This window comes from Temnothorax americanus, unplaced genomic scaffold, assembly GCF_048541705.1.
Source record: "Temnothorax americanus isolate GAGA-0224 unplaced genomic scaffold, ASM4854170v1 Scaffold25, whole genome shotgun sequence".
Taxonomy (NCBI): Eukaryota; Metazoa; Arthropoda; class Insecta; order Hymenoptera; family Formicidae; genus Temnothorax; species Temnothorax americanus.
Genome location: NW_027509391.1, coordinates 735,638 through 752,971, shown reverse-complemented (window position 1 = coordinate 752,971; position 17,334 = coordinate 735,638). Strand labels below are relative to the sequence as shown.

General features: G+C 37.4%; 1 protein-coding gene across 3 annotated transcripts in view; it reads right to left on the bottom strand.

Moving 5' to 3' along the window:
• Positions 1-17,334, bottom strand: part of Mitf (transcription factor Mitf) — a 103,791-nt gene that overhangs the window by 41,569 nt on the left and 44,888 nt on the right. For all 3 annotated transcript variants that reach the window (XM_077408903.1, XM_077408902.1, XM_077408901.1), the window contains 2 exons: positions 10,052-10,259; positions 8,599-8,991 (listed from right to left, as the gene is read on the bottom strand). In XM_077408903.1, the coding sequence (XP_077265029.1) occupies positions 8,599-8,991; positions 10,052-10,259 (601 nt within the window). The remainder of the gene's footprint in view (positions 1-8,598; positions 8,992-10,051; positions 10,260-17,334) is intronic.

The window sequence follows — 17,334 nt, the reverse complement described above, 5'->3', positions numbered from 1 at the left end:
ATCTTAGAAAAAATATCCCACCAGCAGAGAGATTATCTCTTACCGTATCCACAGGACACCTGCGGAACATTACAAATTACAATTAAACTATCACGTGATCGGAAACTGTATTTCTATTGGTTTCGACTTTGAGTCGGTGAGTCGAGAAATAGACCAAAGTCTAAAATGCGAGTCGGCCGACCAGTCAGTCGGCGCTTCGTTGTGATTGGCTAGATGTGAGCCGGCAGTCGCGATCGGCAGTCGGGTCGGCCTTCGCAGTCGGTAGTCTGATACGGGCTTTACGCGCCTCGCGGGCGCTATCGATCAATCGATTACGCGGCGCGCGCGCGGAGTTCCCTCGTGGCAGTGGGGCGGAAAACGTGCGGCGAGCGTGCGCTACCGCGGTTCGAAGGCCGCAGCGTCGCTCGTGAGTCACTACGAGCGTAGACCGAAGCTAAGTGGCGGACTCTCTGGTCAACAATCGCGCGAAACACACCTCGGGACAATAGGCCGCGCGCCCACCAGGAGCAACAAACAACACACCTCGCGACGCAGCGACGGACTCGTGTTCTGAAAGAAGCTCCGCGCGCGCGTCAGCCCAAACGGCGCGGATCCGCTCGGTCGCGCTCGTCACCGCTCGGACGCGCTCGGTCTGCGCGCCACGCGCTCACCGCTCACTCGGTCGCCAACGGCCGTTGCAACAGGTTGTTGTTAGTTGCAAACTGTCAACCGAATCGCTCGCTTCGAGTTTACTACAAAAATTTGATTCGCGCCGCCGAAATAAATTCCGCCCGTACAAACGGCGTTCCCATTTTTTTTTAATTAGAGAGATAGACTCTGTATAAAAGCTGCGAATAGAAAATGCAAGTGCTTTTACACACAGTGTGTATTTTTATATTTTTAAAAGATAAGACTTCTCGGATGAAATTTTTCGAATAATAAATTTTTCGGAAAAAATAAGATTTTTGGATAAAATCATGTTCGGTTTTATCTCTATCCCTTTTTTTGTATTCTGATATTTGCGATTAACACTAATTATGCACCAACAATTACATTCAATTGCTTTTTTTTTTGCCATTGTGAATTTTGGAGTAATCAGACTTTTTTCTAAAAAGATTGATCTAATTGGAGTTGCTATTAAGCTATTAAACTTTAGTCTGTAATTCGTGTCCAATTTCAAAATAGAATTTTATTTATAATTTTATGTGCCATGCACGGGGCCATGCATGTTTATATATAATAGGTATGTGTATTTTAATATGTGTAATTGTAATTAATATACGTGTAATTCTGATTATTTTTTTTCTATTACATGACACATAAAATTATAAGTAGAATTCTATCCAACACACATAATTACGACATAAATTACTAATCATTTCAAGGTGAGCTTTAGATTATTGTTTCGATCGAGTTGATCTCACCGAATGAAGAAGCGACATATGGTATTTTGTATCTTGTTATATAGGTAACTACCGGAAAAAAATAGGCAGACGATACATTAAGCACACGACGATAGAAATCTAACAAGCCTCAAGTGTCCAAAGTGTCACAGCAGTCACATCAAAATATGGGCCTGTGAGATACAACATACTATCTTGTGTTTGCAAGATTTGCGAGAATCGTTCGGAAAGACGTATTTACGATTGGATCCATAGATATTTCCTACTTGTCATTGAAAACAAATAATAATGATAACGAGTATGATATAACCTATTGTATGTACGAGTAATGGATTAAAAATAAACTTTTCTTCTCAACGTGATATCCACGCCATGCGGTAAATTATAAGTTACCCTCAATCAGCAATATAATTTGAAAAAAAAAAATTACGATAATTGCGTTAACAGGTATTGATAACAATTTTTATGATCTTATGTAACGTGCGATTACGATGCTCACTTCGTACGTTTATGCAATTATGTTCAAGGTACCGCGTAAATCATTCAGTCGTTGAATTTTAGGCGACAAATTTCGAAAAAATAGATTTGATGTGTTTCGCCCTTTTGCTTTCTCTTTCCCTCTTTAAAAATGCAATAAACGTTATTTGTCGTTCATGAAGAAAATATACCGCATAGATCGCACGTCCTAAAAATTTCCACTCGTCTTTTTTTTTCTTTAATACACAGCCATAGCGATAAATAATTATTAGCGATATGATTATAACTTATCATTACTTTCTAAAATAAAGTGTGTTAATAAGATAATAAAGTGGAGTAATACAGCGATGAGGCTTACGTCAAATACTTACGCCGTATAATCTGAAAATTGACGTTTGATAAGAGTGTAAGAGTAAAATGCAAATACTGATTATCGTTGAGAGGGAGATTACGCGGCCCGATAGTACCGCGGTCGTATGTTTTGTGTCATGTAATTCCTCTTAGAACGACAAAAGTTTGACGGCCGCTATCTAGACTGTGTAAATTTACTGTCTCAAAAGTGAAGAAAAATTCCCGCTTACACATCGCACTAATATATGTATAATGAATATTATCGTGCGTTATTTTACACTGTATACAAAAATAATTTAATTAATAAAGTGTGTACAATAAACATTCTAAATATATATTATATATATTCATGATTTCTCATGTTTCTCTCTCTCTCTAAAATAATATACAGTATATTTGTATAATAAAGATCTTTATAATTGTATTTGTATATCTTTTAGATTATATCTTTGATTTAAATATACTTTTCTACTTTGCATTCCTTGCAATTTACAAGTTGAAATGGAATAATATAAAAGCTTCGACGAGAGCTTCTTTCTCATCTTTGAGTTTCTGTTTCACTAGGTCGATAATAGATCAGCGAGACGATCGTGGCAAGTACAAAGTTCGGATATAGATCTAGGTTCCTTCTTTCACTCGGCATTACGTATTCCATGCTCGCGTTACAAATACGAGACACTCCTCGGTTTAATGACAGAAGCAGATCTTATATTTAGTAGGTGCGATCTATCGGCGTCGCTGAACTAGAACTGTCGGAGCAACGCAATCGGCTAAAATACTGCAGAAAGCAAGAACAGTAGTAAGTAGTAATAGGGAATATTTAGGTGGAACGTGTGCGACTGTACACGTGTGCATCAGACATAGAAGCGAGCGGGGAATATCTATTACGTAACGGAGCCTAAACGTTCGCGTCGACGCTAATTTATGATTCTTCGTCGAACCGTCGTTGCGATGTGCGTTATGGAAACCAGAATATATTTCGATCGCAACGAAAGACTTATGCCGATCGATCCTAGACCCGGCAGCGTATTTATATTTTATCTATAAATTGATAATAACCTCGTGACAACCGACCCCAAATCGACCTTCTTATCCAATATGAAACTACCGTTTCACTAGAAACAAACCTACGTTGTATTGTATTGTTGTATTGTATAACTCAATTCATCTGAAATTAAATATTATTTGTCTTCTTTGAAACCTAAATCTCTCTATTTATCATTACACGAATTTTGAAACCTTTTTTTTCTTAAGTTATGGTATATAGGCTTTCCCAACGAATATGGTAGTACGGTAATATTTAAGTTACTTCCTTGAGAGCCGAGTCTTACTTTTTTAAAAACTTTGACTGTTTAAAGAATAAAAGAATTGATGTGCAAACGCAAAAGGAATTGAATGATATAATCATATTCGCTTTTAATATTCTGAAAATTACAATTCTGTCGTTGAGTCTTGTTGAATATACATATATCGCGCGAAATTGTTAAATGCAAACGTACAAATGAGATTTCTGCATTGCAACAGGTGCAAATACCAGGGTCATATTAAGACCTCAAGCTATTCAAACCGCGATGTATTAAAAGCTTAAGACCTGCATACACCGCGAATGTCAGGCCAATGAAATTTAAGCCGATTAGCGCACCGACGCCAAGTCCCCGTAATCCCACGATACAAGCACATTCAGAATATAAGACTCGGTGAGAAGGAAGAAAGTATTCGCTTCGAGAACTTGCTGTCTAATAATGATACAAGGTATACACAAGGATCATTCATCGTTCTAAGAAATTGGCGCGTTTGTAGAACTATTTATTTACGAAATCAATCTTGATAGTAATTATAACAGACAACCGCGTGTCATTCAGAGCATTAACCATGTAACTAAGATTAATTATGCTCTATCAGTCACGGTATCGCGCGATGCACGCATGAAAATTGTGCACGACAAAATGTCTAGAGTGGAATCCGGTCCCCATTGGAATCAGATCGTGCGAAAGAGGTCGTTAAAATTTTAAGTGCGCGGAGACACGCAGCCGAAAGATGTTAAACACGTCATCGCATTTTTACGATTGTTTTTACGATTGTTCAACGAAGACTGCGATTTCCTCATGTTCGCAAATGCGAGCCGAATATCAAAGCAGAAGAAATCGCTCCTATCTGTCTCTGGCGCAATCGACCGACCGAAAGTAAAAGCGACCGCACTTGCTCCTCACGATTTATACCGCGCTCCCGCCGTAATTTACGATTCCTTTTCGTTTCTTCTCTGACGAGAAGAAAGAAGGTTACGGAGTTTATGATATGTTTATCGAGATAAAGATATGACAAATATAACAGACTCCAAAAGCAATATTAGATAAAAAAGAATGGTATCTCTTGGATATCATTGGATTAGAATGATATCTAGATATCTTGGATATTAAAAAGTTAATAATAGGCTCTTTTGAAAATCTCTAATTGAAATAAAGTTCGGTGACACTCCGTACATAAAAAATAACCGTGTATTTGCCGCAGCCGACAATATTTCGTTCCACGTTGTAATGCTCCAGAGATATTAGATATCTCGCAGTATTGACGGTACCGAGCATCCATAATTGGGGATACGTCACGGACTCGAGTTCAACATTGTTGAACACTACACTACACTACACACACTCAGAAACATTTCTAACCATTGCATCTCGCAATTCCTATCTGTTGCATCATTCGACATTTGTATTTTTGTAACAACTTTGACGTTGACTATATCGAACTCAGGCTAGAGGGATCGAGTGCCATTTTTACTGACAAGAAGAAGCAGAAGATCAGGGATACACGCCGATAAATGCATCGCGCAAATTACCGCAGGTGAGTATCTGACTAAAAGCACTTTGTCCTCCGGCTGCGAATGTCGCGGATATCTATTTTGTTCCACGAAATGTATATACGTCTGATCCATTATTCAAAATGAAGAGAGCTACTGCCAGACCAGCTGGCGAATGGCATTGAAGCCGTTTCGACAAGTTCAAATATTAATCCACTATTACTTTTTCGAAACTTCGGCTACTTAATAGCCTTGCATCTACGTACGCATCGAGACTCGCCGATGATGCCGAAAGCAAGATCTATGGGAGAATCACGATAATATTGAAAAACCTAGCAAGGATATCACTGAAATATTATTTAAAATTATTGAAATCCATTATTGATTCCTAATTTGAAGTTACATATTACTGTCATATTTCTTTCTAATTATATATCAATGATTATATTATAAAATCATATTATATCTATCACACTATCTATAATTAAAATTATTTTTTTAAGATATCCTCTTATATAACCATATAAGCAGAAATTGTTATTTATTCAAGCGTAGCGAGTTTAGCGCGAATAAATACGCGTACGTAAATAGCTGGAACTTGTTCGCGTTGTGCTCCGAGAGCCGGTTTTTTCCTCGTATCCCACAAATAGCTCGAACTCCGTTTGATTTCTGAGAAGTTCGCGCACGCGAGACGGTTTAATCAACGTCAGAGAGAAAAATCGCGAATTGGAAAACTCGCGGATTAACGAGTTGAACGTTCAAACGTTAGTCGAGAACATTGGTCGTGACACCCGGTATACGCGAGAGTTCCTTCACGGCGCGGAGCATGGCGGATCAAAGAATCAATTTAAAGGCGGTCGCTCGGTGCCGTGTATGTGTACATACATCATCACCAAACACAATTTTGCCTTATTAAGAGCCCGAGGATTGTAAAGCTGACGACTTTAACGAGCCATGGTTCGTTCCTCGTACGCGCTATGTACCGGGTACTACGCGCGCAACGACAATATATTATACTAGCATGCCTCGCCGGGCTTCGCCCCGGAAAACATGTGTATTAAGGCACGCAAATAGTCTCTCTTTGTTTCCCTCCCTCCCCCTCCCCCTCCCCCCTTATTATTTTCCGAAAAATTAAAAAAATTAAAAAAACTGGTTTTTAAAAGATCGGTAACAACAAATTATATACTTTATGGCACTCCCCGGAAAATTCAACCCCTACTTTATGTACAATTCTTTGAGATTCGGTCATTCCAAACCGGTTTCCAAAAAAATTGGTAACAAAAAATAGTACACTTTATAGCACTCCCCGGGAAATTATACTCCTTCTTCATGTATAATTTTTTGAGATTCAATCAATTATTTCCTAAAAAATTGGAAAAATTAAAAAAACCGGTTTCCAAAAAGATCGGTAACAAAAACTGTACACATCATGGCACTCCCCGTAAAATTTTACCACTACTTCTTTAAGATTCGGTCAATAAATTCCCGAAAAATTGAAAAAATTTCCGTATCGGCTTCCAAAAAAATCGGTAACGAAAAATTATACACTTTATAGCACTCCCTGAAAAATTCTGCCCCTGCTTGATCTATAATTCTTTGAGATTCGGTCAATTATTTCCTGAAAAATTGAAAAAAATTAGAAAAACCGGTTTCCAGAAGATCGGCAACAAAAAACTATACACCCTATAGCACTCCCCGGGAAATTCTACCCTTATTTCATATACATTTAGTAAAAATTCGGTCCATTGGTTTCCGAGATTATAGCGGACAAAAAAAATGCAAACCCTGTTGCTTTATAATAATAGTATAGATTGCTTTCAGCATGCGACGTAAAAGAGTTAAAAAGAAAAAACTTGCAGCAATATGCAGTCTTATATGCATCTTACGCACATTGATGATTTTTATAACATCGACGAAAGCCGCGCGCGCAGATTAACATCGCGACAAAAATTTTCGCGTCGACGCGACGGTAAATTAAGAAGAACGCGACGCAAAGGTCTTTCTCGCGGCTTGTGTTTGACGTTAAAGTTTGCTGACTCCAAGTTTTGCGCAGAATATTACATTGTACATGTATATACGCTGCGGTGGTGCTGCATGGTAAAGACTTGAAGCTAGATTTAGCGGAAAATTTCTCCACATTCACGACGGAATGCGTTTGACGTTATAAGAAAGAAAGAGAAGTAATTTTCGAGCATTAATATTAATATTCTATTGTTACTATAACTTGGCCACATTTTGCCAAAGTTAAAAATTAAAAATAATAATTTCCCGATCTGATAATTTCAAATTTTTAATATGCTTACTTCATTGTCAAAAAGTAACCATTTCTTAATCAAAATGCGCAATGTGAAAAATATGAAATACAGCAACGTTGAAAAAATAATGTCAGACATAATTTGTATAATAAATAAATTATTTTATGGTGTATCGCACGTATACCAAAAAAATTACATCTTAACTGTAAACGTTTTTTCTTAAAAATGATTAAAAAATTAGTATACAGATATTCGCTTGATATTTGACGCTATAAAAATAGCTTGTGCTCGGCCCTACAAAAATAGTACGTTGTGCACACCGCGTGTTATTATCACCGAAAGTACGTAATCGGAAAGCTACGGAGCGCTAAATTCGTGGTGAGAATACGAGCCGATGAAGTATTCCAGAGACCTGAGAGACCTACTTTCGAAGTTTCCTCTCGTTGGTCGTTTGTGGATCTGCTTTGCGACGCAAATCAGATCGATTTGCAGACCTAGCCGGCAATTAGCACCGCGTGCGTGCCGTGAATCCCACTTTGGTGTTGCAGTGTCATGAAACGTGCTACCGGCTTCGTGCTAAGTGCACGCGCGGGTCCTTCGCGTTTGCGGATTCTTTTAAGAACGCGTAAGAAGAAGAGAAAAGGAAGACCGATGCGCCTCGTTCAACGACGAAGAGCAATCGCGGATAATCGGTTGGGGACATAATGAATAAGTGGAAGTCTCACCGAGAAATTATTCACATCGCACGTTTCGCGAGATTACGCAAGAATCGACAATGTCGGAGAATATCCGTGATTAATTATTAAACGAATGAGAGAGTAAAGTTGCCGCTCGGCGACGCGGGATAACCGATGGATTACATAAGACCAGTTAGCGTTAATCGAAAACGTCGTACGTATAGATTGGATAGAATGAACAGGAATGACTTAGAAAAATAACTTTCCTTCGTGATGTCGCGAGGCGTCTCGACGTGCACAGCTGTGCCATTGATCAAACTTTGTACATTCCGAAATCGAAAAAACCCATTTCTATTAAAATATTAATCCAATGTAAAATCTACCTTTTTTTCATATACTATCCTATTTTCATCTCTCACCTTTTCTTTCGAGAACCTTAAATAATTCAAACTAATTTTCTAACTTTTATGCAAATATATTTTTATAATTCTTATCGCGCATCCCTTTCCGAGTGAGAAAGGGACTGGATATTTTCGGCACAATATTTTGTATCTCACAATCAGATATCTGGTTTCTCGCATATTATACGATTTGAGAAACACTGACTGCGTTATATTATCCGCACGATCAACTCGCATACTACACACCACCACACGTACCTCGGAGTTGCTGGTGGCGACGCTGGACAGACCCGGGGACATGGTGCCGGTGGTGGTAGGGTCTGGGCTCGCCGAGACCACCGTGGGGTTACCCGGGTGATGCGGCAGTAGCGCGGGGGCGTGCGGATACGAGGCGAGATGAGGATGCTGCGGCTTCGGGTGATGCAGCTGCGGGCCGGGCGGTGCACTTTGCACCATCATTGGGACGGGTGGCGGCCCGGTGTCAACCGGCGTTCTGCCGTCTCCCTCGCTACCGGCGCTACCGCTGACGACCGCATTGCCGGCACCGGCGCCCTCACCGCCGCGAAATGACTCGTGCAGGTATTGGCGCACCTGGTTCTTCTGCTTTTGCACGACGTGATAGCGAGTCGGATTTTCCAACAGCGTGCGCACCTAAAGAAAATCAGCATATCGCAATGCGTTAACTAAAAAAAAATTAACTAATAAATTAAAGATTCACAAAAACGCATTTATCATGTTGCTAATGAGAAAAAAATTAAATTTAAAAATTATTCTCAATTACTCTACAAGATTCTGCTATTCTAATTCTACAATTTTAAAGCTCGCTATATCTCGTGTAAAAATTGTGTGACGAGAACATTTATCACAGCTGCGTTCGATCTTTTGCAAACGCAGCAACCATATTGCGTAGAGCTAATTGCAAGGTAAACCATCTCTCACCGACTAACCATTACTTTGGGAGGTCTAACAGTATAGACACGGTGTGTGTGTACCGAATAGATCTATTAACGACGCTACAGAATTCGGCTCGCCTTGCTACGATACGGCAAACTACCGGAACCTCGGAACTATAAGGTATCGTTATCTTAGCCGCGCCCACCCTCCTGTATATCTATATGCACGGAGCTTTAAGCGACGGAAACGCAAACAACGGTAACCGAATGCTTGACCCTATGCTACTTGGATAACAAGACTCTATCTGGGAAAACCCAAGCGCGTTGTACTTGGGATACTTCGGTACTTACGCCAAGTTCTAGTTTCAACGAACGCCCCAGTTTTGATACAAAACATCAAATACAAGGAAAATAAAGGGAAGAAGATAAGAAAGTCGGCAAAAGTCGAAGTATATTCAATTGTACTTTATCAAAAAATACATATTATTTAATTTATTTATATATATGTATATATATATATATATATATATATATATAACAAATTAATAATTAATATGGAATATGTATACAACAATATGCATATAGAATACACAACGCAACGCTGTATATAGCATTATAAATTGCTCGTGCGAAGGGAACGAGTAATCACGCAATTCATAATGGACCATAATGTAATAAAAAGTTAGGAATTTAATTTAATATAATAATATAATATTGCACAACGCAAAATAATTTTATCATGTTGCACAATTCGAGTTTTGCGCGAGCAATTTAGCATCGATCGCACAGATCGGACGATGTACGAAGGCGACACATACTTGTAATACTTGCGGTGGAACATCCACGCCGATAGTGGGCAACGGCGTAGGCGGCACTGGTCTGGGCGGTGCGGCAGCTGGCCTCTGCTGCTGCAAGCTCTGCCGGAATTCCGCCTGTCGCCTCTCTTGCTCCTGCAGCTGCTCTCGCATCAGCTGCAGCTTCAATTGCGTGCGCGACGTCGGCGTCGCTGTTTTAAACGTCGGCGGACTGAAAAAAAGCCAATATTTCCTTCACGTAAAACTTTATCCAAGATTTCTTTCGCCATTTATTATATCCGCGCTAACTCTCTCGCACATAAAAGCAATCTGTATCTTCGAGGAGATAACGATCATCACTTTAATCTGTTAAGTTCAAAGTTTCTTTTCAAACCATCAGAAATTAAATTAATATATATCATTAGACTCGTGAAAATGTCAACAAATTAATTAGAAGACGGCGATACGAGTCAAGCGCGGTACGTGGTGCGCAACTAGAGAATTAATAGTTACAGTAGTAACGAATTACAATGTATATACGTATATACATATATTCCAACTTAATAAACTGCGCGCCGATTATTTGTCGGGTAATTCTTCAATTAACTTTAACAAATGTATCTCTACAAAAATATCGCGGTAGAAAATTGCTAAGTTACGAGTAATATATAATTAACGTAGGATGTATTTTAGAATATTATATAAAAAGAGCATTTAATATATATTAAAGATATAAAAGCATTTTCTTATTATTTGACAAAGTGCTATTATAATTTATGTAAATTGTAGCAACATCTAACACAAACGTACTTGTCAATAAAACAAGCCCGTTATTGTTTTAAGTTCTTTCTATCGAAGCAAGCTGGCAAATTATATCGAGTCGGTCGAAATGAGACTCAATCATTTACAACGCTGCGCGTTTGTGTCGATGAACGCGAGAATAATATTCAACGTTGTCAGCTGAGCATCGAGTCCCAAGTCCGAGGCGAGACCAATTAATCTCATAGCGCAAACACTATTGAATCGAACTATCTCCGCGGCGACGGGAAGAAACCCCGTAAAGCCAATCGGCACAATTCCGCTACGGTCAACTAGATAAGTCATTAATGAACAGACGCGACAGACAATAAGCATTGCTCGTAATTCACGATACGTCATATTATTTTACACATTAATCTGTAAAATTATTGGAAAAAATATTGCTAAAAATCCGACAAATTTTACAACTGCGTAACACATTTTAGTTAAATAACAAGTTTCAAATATGTTTCAAATACGTATATACACTCTAAATAAGGCAAGCAAAATAAAATAAAATATTATTAATGCAAGTTCTCCATCAATATAACGAATTACAATATTAATGTAACAATTATATAAAATAAATAAATATTTTAAAAGAGATAGGAACAAAAAATTATAGATCCAATGTGTATCCAATATAAATATTTTGCTGCCTATCATGCACGTTGGCTAAAAGATACTTCTTGAAGTTGATTCGTTCAGACAACTAGACAGGAACATTTTCTATTAATTCCCCTATCAAATAGCGTTAGAGAATTAATGGTGCCATAATTCGGACGTAAAGTCGAGTGATGGTATTACCTAGTCTTGGCAGCGTTGCTATACTATTCGACGATATTCGCGTATGAAAACGCGCGGAATCTCTCGAATTCGCGAATAGCAAAACAACTATATACATATACAGTATAAAACGCATAATTTATTGCGAATTGGAAGCCAATAAAATAAAAGCAGAGTTTTTTTTTAACTCGAGCAAATGCCTCGGAAGTCGCGAGCAGAATTTCGCGAGCACATAAAACTAATAGTCGCATATTTCGCCTACATTTTGATTGATATCGGCGCGAATCAAATTTCTCATCACGTACTATCAGCATTAAGAGCAAATATGTCAAAGAGACGCATGCCAGGCGTTCGTTTTACTGCCGCGGCTAAAGGACATTTCCAATTCGGGAACAAAGCCAAGATCTGGCTATAAGAAAGCCAAAATAGAGAGAGATTGTGCAATCCGGATCGAACATTAGTTTCTGTCATTTAAATAAAGTGATCTGTCTTTCTCAATGTATCGCATTTATCAATATCATAAGTGTAGCATAGATATATGTGTCCAAGATAATAATTGATAAAAAAATAAAAATAAAATAAAAATAATCAATAAAACCAACTAATTTTGCGATTGTTAATTTACTCGCGGGATATCATACAGCCTAATATATGTAATTATAATTATTCAATTAATTAGAAGAAATGCTATTTTCTACTAATTAAAGAACTCAATGGCGCCTCAATGGTTAAAAGTGGAAATTTATTATGTGAAAAGATTTCACGTTAAATTTTAGGAGAGCAGTCACACAGATTTCTTACATTGCCATTGGATAAAAATTAGAATAAATACTGCATCGATGACGGAACTTTAGAAATAAATGCTTAAGATAGCTAAATGATCAAACTTTGAATTCGAGATTCGATCTTGCAGCCAATAGAGAAACAGAAGACCCCCCCCCCCGTCTACAAAAAAGAAGAAGACACTGAACATTCGACCAAGTCTTAAACTCAAAAGCCGTGTCGTCTTTGTGCGATTACGAAATTAAAAATTCTTCCGTTTCCAGTCGCGCTACGAGAACTGCCGTAATAAAGCTGTTACAACTTTTATAATAGTAGTATACCGGCTGACTCATGAAAGGCGATTTAATCAGAACATCGACTTTCCCGGAGACCATTAAAATGTCTTACGAATTTTTCTATCGCCTAAGAGACGGACTCGCTTTTCTCTCGTAACATTCTTGTTTTTAAAAGCTCCGATCTTTTCATCAACATATGTTTATGGAATTTTGTTAAAATTAATTAAAATTATAATTTGAAATTTTTTTCCTCGCAGTATCATTAAACAGTTATATTACGCGATACATTAAGGACGTTCTCCGGTAGCAGTTGTGCTCAACTCAGACTCACGGAGTAATGATATGGTTGACAACTACTTCCGTGCGTAAAAGTCTGAAACTCGTCTAGCCGCGCAGCTTTACTCGATCTGGCAAATTTTTGTTCCGTTTCCATTTCTCCAATACTAATCATAAATGAGTACGTTCTACTTGTTTATTGAGCATTTTAAAAGTAAATAATAATGAATCTCTCTCTCATAAAGAAAAAATATTAAATAACTTGATTTAAATAACGTTGCCCATAAGATCTTGACGTTCTCTACTTAACCTATATGTCGCAGCGGTAGCAACGTTGCCAAGTCTCGCAGTGATCTCTCCCTCTTTCTGCCTCCGAGCAGACAAAAATTATGTCCGATAGTGTTCTTTAGACGACTATTTCTCAAAAATAAATACCGCTTGCTATATCGAACTTTATTGTCACACGTTACTAATAATATGAGGCATCTTATACTATTTTTTTTTTTTTAATTCTAAGAAAACTGTACTTATTATTCATTAAAATGTCCGTGTCGAGAGAGCTCAACATAGGGATCCCGTGTTAAAAATCGGAACTTTAAAGCTGAATATCTCGAATTTTAGTACCGCAAGGGGCATTGAATAAAACGCCTACGTATAAAATGCGTTTAATTAAAAATATACTGAAAGTTTAAAAAAATAATCGGAACTTTGAAGCTGAATATCTCGAATTTTAGTACCGCAAGGGGCATTGAATAAAACGCCTACGTATAAAACGCGTTTAATTAAACATATACTGAAAGTTTAAGAAAAATTCTAAGAAAACGATTTTGCCGGTGAACGTCCTTAATATTACGGAAAAGATGTATACTTCTACATTCATTTTCATTAAATTTATTTTTATATTGCTACTAATTAAATTCCTTATTATATATTTTGGTATAAATATATATATATCGAATAAGCAGTCAATATATATTTATAATTATATGGATTTAAAGAAATAAACGCAAGAGGAATCATGATGGAAAGTAAGAATCGGGTATTATATTATCAATGTTGGCTGAGTTCGCCAGAAAACTTACGACCGATTAAGAAACGGAACGAAAATACCCTGATGGAAGATTGGAAAAGTTTCTGATGAAAAATTTTCTGCGGGTAAAAGGTCGAAGTTGAAATGGAATTGGATACTTTCGTTCCTTTCGGATAATCGTTGTATTGATATTTGGTGGAAAAGTCGAGTGCCCGCGATCTCGATAGTGCGTGCTTTTGATTACAGCTGTTCGTATTGTTTTAACGCTGCTATATCAAATTTCGTTTACTCGTTACGCTAATAATTAGAAAATTTGATACTTAAACGTAACCTGCTATTAAAAATCAATATAGCTAAATTTCTCTTGTATATAATAATTAAATGCATCCTTAGTAGGAATTTAATTATTTTCAAATGTCACGGAGAACTTTCGCAATTGCAGAGAGATAAAACATAAATTGTTCATTGAAATTTTATTATAATTGACAAAATTCAATAGAATCAAAAAGTAAACATTTAAATATTATATTTTCGTCAACCATCATCATTAATGGAATTTTTTGTTATTTAATTAATAAGAAATCTGATTATGTTCTACTATAATAATCATTAATTAACCCTCGAAACTAAAATGATAATAGCAGTAATAGCAAATGTACTTGCCATAGTTGGAAACTGGTTTGATATATTTCATTGTATAATTCTCGTTATCGTACAGAAACGATGCAATCATATCGATTCTAAATGCGTTTGCGAAAGGTCTCGCGGCAAGCTTGACTTTTTATAAACAGTCGGCGGATCGAAGGTGGCCACGGCGCACTCGTATATTTCTCTTCGCGATATTGGATATTGGACGGCCGAAAATAATTTTCGACCGTACGTTGGATACCATTAATTCTCCAAGGTCACGTACGACTCTGCTCGAGCAATACCCGTGCGAGTTTCTCTTCCCGTGTATATGCGGTATCGCACTTTTTGCCGCCGGGCCTTTATACATGTCCCGCTTAAAGAGGCGAAGAGGGGAACGACCGTAATACTGAATTTAGTGCTTATATAAAGAGCGACGGAGGATCGCTTATGGCAGCTTCATGCAAATGCGCAGAACCCTCTCCGATCCTCCTTCTTACTCACTGTCTCTCTATATGCGGTGCCGGTACGTATAAAGAGAGATTCCTGCAAGAGAATCCTGTGGAGAAAGGATTCTCTTGTCAGTAGCGAATATAGTAAACGCGATGCCCCTTTCCCTACATATATGTAGTCACGAAAATAATTAAAAAATATTTAATCGAATTAAAGATACGTCAACATAATTATATTTTAAAGTTAAAAACTTTAATATTAAATTAAATATAAAAAATTTTATTATAAAATATAAAATAATTCCTAACATAGCGAGAATATTGTAAAGATAGGTATTAAAAAATATATAACTTTCATAGAAAATAAAAATTTGTCACTACTAGTAAGCTAAAACAAAATATATAAATTCCTTTATATTATAATTGTATATTTCAAAATTTGTTACGCGCATCGATATTTATCTAATAATTTATTTATTTGTTAAATCTCAAGCATTGTAACACCACGTAAGAAACTCGGCATTGGGGATGATCCTCGAGCAAGAATCGCCGAGCAGATATTACAGAACGTAGAAGGTATAGGGGACTAGTGGTATTAATGTCATTAGTCTTGAAGAAAATCGGTGGCTCGCCGTCGCCAAAGTTTTATCTTCATTCCCGCGGAATGAATTAAGTGAGGAAATATAGCCGCTCGCTCTACTGGCAGGCGGCCGATATAAATCGCGATAATATGGAAAGCAGCTTCTTTGTCGGATTAATGTATACTCTCGACTAAGACGTCGGCTTCGGTCGAACGAGGCCGTACGTGCGCGGAATTTCATCGCCAAAGCGGAGATTATCGTCGTGGGTGGGCTCTCGATCGTGAAATTCGCGAACAGTCATTTACTTCGATATTAGATATTCGCTAGCGAGAACAAATTAACCCTGTGTGTAGAGTGCATAAGTGAATTTATAGCAAAATCAAACTATAACGAGTAAATTAACGTAACGTACACGCGTGAAGTTCTATGAATCGAATTTTTTATAATAATATTTTCTTTTCAATATCACTATTCTATGGGATCGATTCGCATTCTGTAATATTTATATAAATAATTTTCCAACGCGTTAAGATATTGATTTATCAAATTAATTTTTGTCATAAAGAAGCTATGAATAAATTTGAAACAATGGCTTTCAGATTGTGGTGCTTTCTATGCACAATACAAAGATAAGACAAAAATTCTTGCTCGATACATTCGGTATCGTATTAAATGCCACGCCATCCTCGCATCCATTGCTCCTCAAGTTCTTTCGGCGTAGAATTTAATAACAGACATTCGGCGAGTCCGTCCGCGTAACAAACCGGCTAGAAATAAATTCCTCTTTCCGCCCCCGCGTTCTCCAACGTCGCTAATACCCGTTGCGAAAGTTTGCGGGGTTTATGAAAAGCTCGAGAGTGTCGACTGATAATAACAATGATAATCGTAATAAGCAAGCAGCGGAAAACGATTTACCTCGGCCAAGGAGACGGTGGAAACTTGTCGGGAAAACTTCATCTAGTTTACAAACGCGAAAGAACGGATAGAAAGGGAGAAAGAGAGAGAATGAGACAAAAAAGATGACAAGACGGAAATATGATGTTAAAATATGAGAGTATCTCTTTGAAATATTACAACGACCAATATCCCGTCAAGTAGATAAAGTCCCAATTTGCAATTTGTGTCGATATGTCATTTATGTAAGCTGTCTTTCCTCGCTATTTTATATCTTATATTACATGCGCTTCTCTTTCTCGGCAAACTGTAAGCTATTATAATTGTTTGTGCTGCAAATAACAACGTAAAAGTTTTAAAATACGATACAAAAATAAGGGAGAAACAACGTTAAAGGTACGCTATAAAAAACAATCCACGCGCTATAACAGAATATAAAAATATGGCGTTTCAAATTTATCAAAACAATTTTACAGGTCTTTGGACGTGCCAATAATAAAAGATCAATATCGTACTTTATATTGTAAATATTCTCATCATAATTTTATATGTTGAAAATACTTTTTAATCGCTCTGGAACTGGCTTGTATATATAAAAGTATAAAATAAAATAGAACTTAGGAAGACGTAATGAATGCGTCACAGGTTGAAGGTAGAAGGTAAAAGTATATCCTACAATTAACAATGTTGAGAAGCGAAGGAGCCTTTCGTGCCGACCGGAATTATACAACGCAGTCGATTAATCCACAGTAACGAAGCTTTCCAACAAAGTGCACTTAGGTCGCTGCGCCTTACTAAATGACCA